This window comes from Phaseolus vulgaris, chromosome 11 (assembly GCF_051622355.1).
Source record: "Phaseolus vulgaris cultivar YP4 chromosome 11, ASM5162235v1, whole genome shotgun sequence".
Classification (NCBI taxonomy): Eukaryota; Viridiplantae; Streptophyta; class Magnoliopsida; order Fabales; family Fabaceae; genus Phaseolus; species Phaseolus vulgaris.
The window spans coordinates 1,491,559-1,500,201 of record NC_143508.1 but is presented as its reverse complement, the minus strand read 5'-3'; the positions used below and the strand labels follow the sequence as shown (position 1 = coordinate 1,500,201).

General features: G+C 29.2%; 1 protein-coding gene across 2 annotated transcripts; it reads right to left on the bottom strand.

The window, feature by feature from the left end:
• Window positions 1-350: 350 nt before the first annotated feature.
• Window positions 351-3,824, bottom strand: LOC137825372 (prohibitin-1, mitochondrial). Of its 2 annotated transcripts, none has more exons than XM_068631046.2 (6): window positions 3,710-3,824; window positions 3,214-3,387; window positions 2,312-2,428; window positions 1,514-1,684; window positions 1,115-1,327; window positions 351-722 (listed from the first exon to the last, which is right to left on the bottom strand). In XM_068631046.2, exons 2-6 carry the CDS (start codon window positions 3,385-3,387, stop codon window positions 528-530), a joined length of 870 nt encoding a protein of 289 aa, XP_068487147.2. In that variant the 5' UTR covers window positions 3,710-3,824; the 3' UTR covers window positions 351-527. The 2 variants fall into 2 exon arrangements, with proteins under 2 accessions (XP_068487147.2, XP_068487153.2); XM_068631052.2 differs by having other exon boundaries at window positions 3,214-3,396; window positions 3,710-3,778.
• Window positions 3,825-8,643: the final 4,819 nt, after the last annotated feature.

Here is an 8,643-nt window from a genome sequence, read left to right as displayed (position 1 = left end):
CTAATTCACTATCAACTACATGACAAATTAATTATCATAATTACTTAATTAAACAGTCCACATAATTTTACACTTCATACTCATAAAAAGGCAGAAAACCCTTAATAGATTTGTTTCCTTGGATTGTTTTGGTTCCTTCTCATCATTTGTTCAACAAGTAACCACATAAGTTGCATTTTTACCAAAATTTAAAATAATTTTATTTCGGTAGGGTTTATAGAATCCACAGATCAAGTCAATAGTGGAACATAAAAACTGACTCACTGAGCCACAACAAAATCAATATCAAAACCTTGACATCGACAAATATAGACTATTCAATATCAGAACCACTGAAAACGGATAAAACCTGATTGAACCTCCTTTATCTTGCATGCTCCATTTAATGTGACCATCCAGTTTGTCAACATTTCAGTTTGTGCCAAAATCTCATTTGAACAGTTGATAAAACGCAAGTGCAGGTGAAAATGAATAATGATACAAGAAAAAAGAGGTTGAAGTATAATTAGGTTAATTCAGCCGCACAACTATCTCTTCCCACTGGGCTCCAAATTTAAGTCCTGGAGATTCAGTAAGAGATCATTTGAATTCAAGTAAACCTTGTTGGAAGAATTTGAAATCGTTTGAGCAATTTCCCTTGCAGCTTCAATTTTCCTTAAGGTGATAAATGCAGGATTGCTGGCTATAGCTTGACCAATCAACTGGGCACTCTTGGCTTCACCCTGTTTGTCAAAAAGAAGGGAAGGAATAGCTTTATACATAAACAATAGAGTTGTAAATGCAGCCGTCTAGAAAAAAAGTAGTAGGGCATCATATGAAAAGGAATTACTTCTAAGAGGGAGACTTAATATCATACAAGCATAACCAGTTTCAACAGATAGGGCCATTGAAGATAAAGAGGAGGAAACTGAGGGAAGGGGAAGGTACTAGAAAAAAAATTATTAATATTTCTTAGTGTTGAAGTTCAAAACTTGTTACAAGTACAATTCACAATATCAATTTTCCTTTTAATTTGTATGGTTGGTAGAAATTCAGAAACGATAAAAATATGGAAACCACTTGTAGAAATATTAAGAATCATCTTAAATGCAAAAAATGGAACAACTAATTTTACCTGAGCTCTAATAACAGCACTTCTTTTGTCTTGTTCAGCTTTTTCAACAACAAATTTAGCTCTCTCCGCTTCTTGAGCAGCAACCTGCTTGGCTTCAATGGCAGCTGTAAATTCCTTCCCAAATGACAAACTTGTGATTGACACATCATCCAAAGCAATGTTAAATTGGGAGGCCCTCTCAGTCAATATCTTCCTTATTTCCCGACTAACAGTCTGTAAAACAGTATGTTCTAGAAACAATCAATCCCACCTATAAGGTTATAATCTCATTTTCATACTAATTCAAAAAGTGAATTTACCAGATTCCTAAGAATACAATACAGATTCCAACTGAGAAGTACAGAGAATGCATTCAATTAGTTGTAAATAAGATATGAGAGAATCTATGAACATATTTACCTCTCTCTGAGTAATGAGCTGACTGGCATTATACTGTGCAACTACAGCTTTGAGAGTTTCATGTATAATAGAAGGCAGCACCCTTTCATTAAAATTCTCACCCAGGGTTCGGTAAACTGTCGGTAATTGGTCTGGAACAGGGCGGGTAAGGACTCTAAGTCCAATTTTCACCTACCACAAACAAGATCCATAATAAATGGTACTACAAAGTGCTATGAAGTATGCCGTGACAAAAAAGTACAAGGAGATAGAAGAAGTGAATTAATTGTACATATAGAGCAAACACTGACTATACATTTACAAGATACTTCTAAATCATAGTTAACTCTTCTATCATAAACTAGAATATCATGGTCATAGAGTGTAATAATTAAAATATAATGGAACTAGGAAAATTGCAAAACATACAAGGAGGAAGTGGGTGAAATGCCAAAAAACCTCAGAGCTAAGTGTTTCAAACATGAATTAAGAAAATGAGGAAATGGTAAGGTATCTGACAGCAATGAATAACACAGGACATAAACTCTTAATGCCAACACTCAACAACTCACGGAAGGAGGAGTGATTTTCATATACTCAGACCACAGCACTATGTTTACTGTAAATGAACACCAGTACAAGAGCTGCAATGTGAGGGAAGGTCATCCAACCTCCGCAAAAAATATGTTGTTATAAAAAAAGAACTAGAAAATGGACAATGAAAAAACTATTTGACTCCTTGCAGCCACAAATTCAAGCTTGCTGGAATATCATATCTCCAAGAATAAGAAAAGAAACAGGACAGACAAAAAGATTTACCATTTGGAGATCGCGGCTCCCTGAAGTACTCTCTACTAAATGAGGTCTTGCACGAACGTCATAGATCACAGGCCTCTCAAACCAAGGAATCATAACATGTGTCCCTTCAGGATAGACCTGCATTCAAGAGGCATACTGTATTGAATCTTAATTGCAATAAAATTACTGTTCAATATATGTCTACCTGTGTGTTTGGGAAGTGATTATTTTAGGTTTAATTTAAGGTTTAAAAGACTTTCCAACAAAGACAAAGATTAAATGATAGTTTCTTCAAAATAAGATATTAAACACACACTGAGTGTTTATCAGTCCAAGTATAAAAACCTCAAAAGTACACAGTTATAGACACTGTACGAGCTTGAGAGTAATATAAGTCAACCCTAAGCCCAAAACCCTTAATACAGTAGAAGTGTTATTTGATGACAAGAAAACCTAAACACAAGAATATGATAAAATCACAGGTTTTTGGCGAAAGTTTATGTCTTACTTCATAGTAGAAGTATTATCTTGTTTGCAAAAGATAAAAAATCTTCACAGAAGCAGGTCAACTTAAATCTAGCAAAACTTATGCCTGAGAGCCAACTTAGTAAAATACTTACATCCATGAACAACAACAGTAATAGAATCTTAATATAAATATTTAGCTAGACCAATCTTGGGTAATGCATTTTCTTTGAATTCAAACGACCCTGGAGGCGAAGGCCATTACAAATGCCCAGGAAAGACAAGCAGGAGCTTCTAAGTTCATTTCCAATGTGGACACTTGACACCATGTCTAAACTTTGGAACAAAATAATTTCACTAGAGTACAGACATCAACTGAAGATGATGCACAAGCATTGAATGTTGCTCACAAAAACTCATTCATTAAACAGCCATGGACAATGCAATTATGCAATAACCTTATCTTTGACTCCAACAAGGCGATTGAACACAATGGCTCGATGACCTCCCTCAACATTGTACAAGCTGTTCGCAGCCCCATACACAGCAATCCCACCGATGATGCTAGCTTTAAGCAGAGCAGCGATTCCGGCACCAGGAACCTTAGGCACATTCATGTTATTGAAATTCATCTGCCAGCACTTTATACAGTTCCGTTAAGCATAAAAGAGTATACTAAGTAATGCAGATTTAACTAGCACGAAAAAATTGCACAACAATAAGATAGTGAATGAATCAACACAACTTCAAAATTAAAAATAAATGCAAATCAGTTATTAGGTGTGGAAAACTAGTATGAATCTGTGACCCAAATTTTGGTCCTTCCACTAGCAAAAAAAGCTTGAAAAACCCTAAATTAGATGCAAATAGCAATGAAGATAAAAAAACGTTGAATTAGAAAGAAAACAGAGAGAGCATGGAAGTTAAGGAAAGAAGAAGAAGCGTGTTGCGGACCTTGCAGAGAATGGTCGTAGAAGATTCCTTCCACTGAGTGGCGAGTTGTTGAAGTAACTCGTTGTAGGGTTTTAGGACTTAAGACAAGAGAAGAAGACACTATTACCCGTGTTTGCGGGTACGGTTTGACTTATTCGGGTCGGGTATCCGAAAATGTTCCTTTTTTTTTCTTTTCTTACAAGGAACCTAGTAACATTCTCTCTCCTCGTTTCTTTTTTACCTTTTTAACTAATTTGTCAAAGGTTTTTCAACAACCAAACTAATAAACATTTTTTTGAAAAAAAATGTTTTTTTTTCTTCTACAATTTTCCCTTTGAAGGCTATGTTAAACTAAAAGTATCGTATTTTCTCGGAATTTTTATGCAATTTTACTTATTAATTATTAAAATAAATAAAGTTTTATAAATTATTAAAATAAATAAATCGTGTTATTAAAATGATACCAACTATTTTAATAATTTTTAAAAAAATTACTATTTTTTTTATAATTAACTTGTGAAATTATATTATAATAGTGAAAATTCCTATTTTAGCATATGTCCAATGTGAGGGAGAGATGTTAAGATATGTAATTTATTTTTTTAAGACTTATGAATTTTACGTCAGTTAATTATTTTTCAAATACTGATTTTTTTAATATAAAATTTTAGTTCGTTGATTTATAAAAACTTTTTTTAGATGTGTTGACTCTAATTTTTTTATTTAAAATATAATATATAATAAATGGTGTAATTAAAAAAAGATAAATAATATGATTAGTTGTGATACACTACATGTGTTGTTTAACTAGTTTAGCTTGATGGATTCATATTTTGACCAGTAACTTGTTAGACTAGTGGCAAAATAGGTTGGGTTGGTTTGTGAGATAGTTTTTTTTTTAAAAATTAAAAGGAAAAACTAAGTTAAATTATTATTTAATAATATAAATATGTAATGATACTATAATTTAGATTACAAAAACCTACCTTTTAAGTTATAATTAATATTTAAATTAAAATATAAAAAATTATAATTCTATTCACTTATCTTATTAAAGATATTAGTTAATTAATTAAAAATATTAAAAATATTTATATAATTAAGTTTTTTTTAATATATATTGTGAATGTTCACATGACAATCTGTTTAAATTAGTTAAAAAAATGAAGGATTATAATTGTTTGAATTACATCAATTAAAATTGTTGTACTCTGGTTGTTGATTTGAGCAGAATTATTGTAGAAAATAAAACATGATTTAATGTAGCATGATGGGAAAAACTGTGCAGTGACTAGAAAGTATTTTACTTGGCTGGGCCAATAATAGTTTTGGGCTGGGAAAACTAAAATTTTGAAGTCCAAAATTTTATAAGGTGTTTTCTTTCTACACCCTATTTTTTCAAAATACCAAAATTATCTTTTGTATTTTATTTCAAAACACAATTTTAATGGCAGTATGTGGTTTGTAGGTGGGATCGTGTAGGTTGCTACATATTATTATTTTAATATTTTTCATATTATTTAATTATAAATTTATTTTTTATTATATATTTTGTTTAAAATTATTACATCAAAAGTTATAGAATTTGAGGGTTGTCAAAATATAATTTTTTTAAAAATGAGATGTGTTCTACTCTTTTGGGTTGGATAGGATGATATGGATATTTTTGGAAATTGAATTTTGGAAATGAGTTTTGGAACTAATATTGTGGAATCCAAAAATAAATTCAAGAATGGTAAGAATTGAAATTTTGGAAGCCAAAAAAATACATTTCGGAATTAGTTTCTATAATAGACATTTTGAAAGAAAAAAAAATATTTAATGATCATTTTCGTAAATTGAATTTTTTATGGGATGCTGGAAAAAGAATTATGGGAAACAGGTCATTAATCCTAGCAATATTGGTGAGAGTAATTAATATATTATTTGGTGAAACAAGTATTCTAAGCTTTAGTACATGCTTAAATAAAGAAATAAAACTATAAAACAAAAATATAGAGATAAATTTTGTACAACTTTATTATTATTTTCATCAAATCGGTTCACATTCATATCTCAAAATTGATAATCAGAATAACTCTGACATACTTTTAAACTTAGATACATAAATTAAATTCATAAATTCACAATAACAAGCTATCAAAATCAGACACTCCTTTTAAATGGTGTATCTATATCGGACACACGTATTTATGATAATTCTACCACAATTTAAAAAATGAGAAATATGATAATTTTTAAAAAAAAAATTATTGTATCAATTTTTAATAGAATTATAAAAATAAAAAACAAATTCTTTTAAGTTAACCATAAAAAGATATTTGTATACTAAAAAAACTGTTTTTACAACAAGGACCAAAAATACTGGAATCAGGTTGACAAGATTAACTCTTATACAAATCTTTCAATATTGGGCTAGACTCTCTTGGTTTCTTCTTAAGATGGATCCGATCAGCTTCAATTAGGGTCGGATGTTCTCGGCTTCAACTAGGTCTGGATGCTCTCGGCTTCAACTAGGGCTGGATACTATCGGCTTCAACCAGGGTTGGATGCTCTCGGCTTCTCCTCACGCTGGGTGCTCTCGACTTCTCCTTCACACAGATGGCGGGGGTGGGTGTGTGTACCTGCAAAGCGCTTCGATGCCAAAGTCAGAAATAGATTTATGTTCATCAGACAAAAATCACTTTTACCTTTGGACTTTCTTTCTACACCGTTTTATTATTTGCACACCCCCTAATGTAAGTTTTTATTTAATTGGACCTTATTATAAAAATATTTATATTTTGTTTTATTCTTTTATACATAACATCTTAATTATGTCTTGTATCTAGATTTCGGTTTTAGCCTACCAATACAAAAACTAAAACATATTTATTTACATAAATTTTTATTCTTAATTTATATAATTTATAATATATATATATATATATATATATTTCTGTATCCTACCTTTTAGATAATATGTATATGCATATCGATCTTCATATCCGATCTGAGTGTTCTTATCAGTGTCCTAGCTACCTAGATAGCAATTCAAAATTGAATATTTTTTTATTCACAAATATTTATAAAATAATAAAAATATATGAAAAACAAAAGCATCCTAGGGAGTCGTGCATTTTGGCAGATAGGGTACATGTGCAAAGTACAGGTACGGATGGTCCCACAATGAGTGACACGTGTACGGCAGATGTATATTTGAGTATTCATCTTTTCTTTTAATCATTCATTTTCTGTTCTTATGTTATGTTTTGCATATTTATTTGTGTACGGTCGTGTACCTAAAGCAAAAGCAAATTACCAAATAATGCAAAGAAAATTTGACCAGGAATACCTTTTCCAGCTTAAAAAAAAGTGCTTTTGAAAGGGAAAAGCGATTCTCAACCCATTCCCACGTTTTATATCACATTCCAAACTTCTTATCGGTTCATGCACCTCACCAGTTTCAGTTACTGCATTATCTCTAGCTTATACCCATTAATTAATACTTTTTTTCCCAAACAGAACCTATTTTGCAGAAAAGAATTTCAAAAACCCCATCTTTCTCCAATTCTTTATCCAAATAAACCTGTTTCGAAAAATAAGGTCTAAATACAATTAACTAAATTCTAAATAATGTTCAAGACAAAACTTTAAGGATGTTTGAAAGTGATTTTTGAGATTATCTTTTTTAGTTATAGTTTTGAATTGTTGGGAGATCACAATAATGAGGATAATTTTCTGTGAATAATGCTACAACGATTAAAATTAATTAGAACATGAAATATTAGAGTGTAATATATATTATATAAAATAATATTTAATCTTATTTTTTATGATCATCATTTATTTAGAGTTTTTTATCAGAATAATATCACAAATTTAAATAATAACAATTATATATTTTAATTTCAGAATAATAATATTAATTTATGAATTTATATATAAAATATATTTAGACGTAATGATATTTTTTCTGACGAATTTATATTCAATTAAGTAAGATCATATCGATTATTAACTGATATAACTAAGACAATACAAATAATATTTAAAAATAAACAAAAAATTGTCATTAATTAGTTTTTAAAATGTAATAACATATAATTTAATCAATTGAAGAGATATTAATTTGCTAAAAGCTTACAATTTTATTCTTGATTTTAGATTTCTAGTGTCATAATTATATATTTGTAATAACATTTTGCGTATTTTTAGTTATTAAAAAAATATTAACACGGAATGAGTTAAACTCTGGTTAAATGATTATATTTGGACTTTTCTGAGTGATTGAATGACAGACCAGTTTCAAAAGGATTCATAAAAAGTACTTTATTCTTCTTAGGTTCTCAAAAACAGAGCACTATTAATAATATTTTTCAAAACTCTGCATTTATTATTAAACAAGTTACTATAATTAATGATTTTATTTATTCTTCTAAGGTTCTAAAAAACAGAGCACTATTAAATAATATTTATCAAAATTCTGCATTTATATTAAACAAGTTACTATAATCAATGATTTTGTTCAATGCGTTGTTTAGGGTTAAGCACGGTCAAAAGTACATTTGATTGGAAATACATGCGGATATTAAATAATATTTATATGTTCATTCATTGTGGAGATAATGATTTTTTATTTATTTTTATAAAATTATAAAAGTTTGTGAAGCTCGAACTCTCTATGTCTTATTGAATACATATTTCAAAGAACATTTATATGATATTCGTAAAATATGTATATAAATTTTTATTGTCAATTTATATAATTTATAATTATATGATATATAGATATGTGTCTTCGTGTCCTAAATTTTAAAAATTATATATATTTTTGTGTCTGTATTCATGTCGTATCAGTGTTTATATTAATATTTAAATATATATATATATATATTAAATATCGATATTCGTATAATATTTATAAAATAGATACATAAATCTTTATTATCAATTCATATAATTTATAATTATAT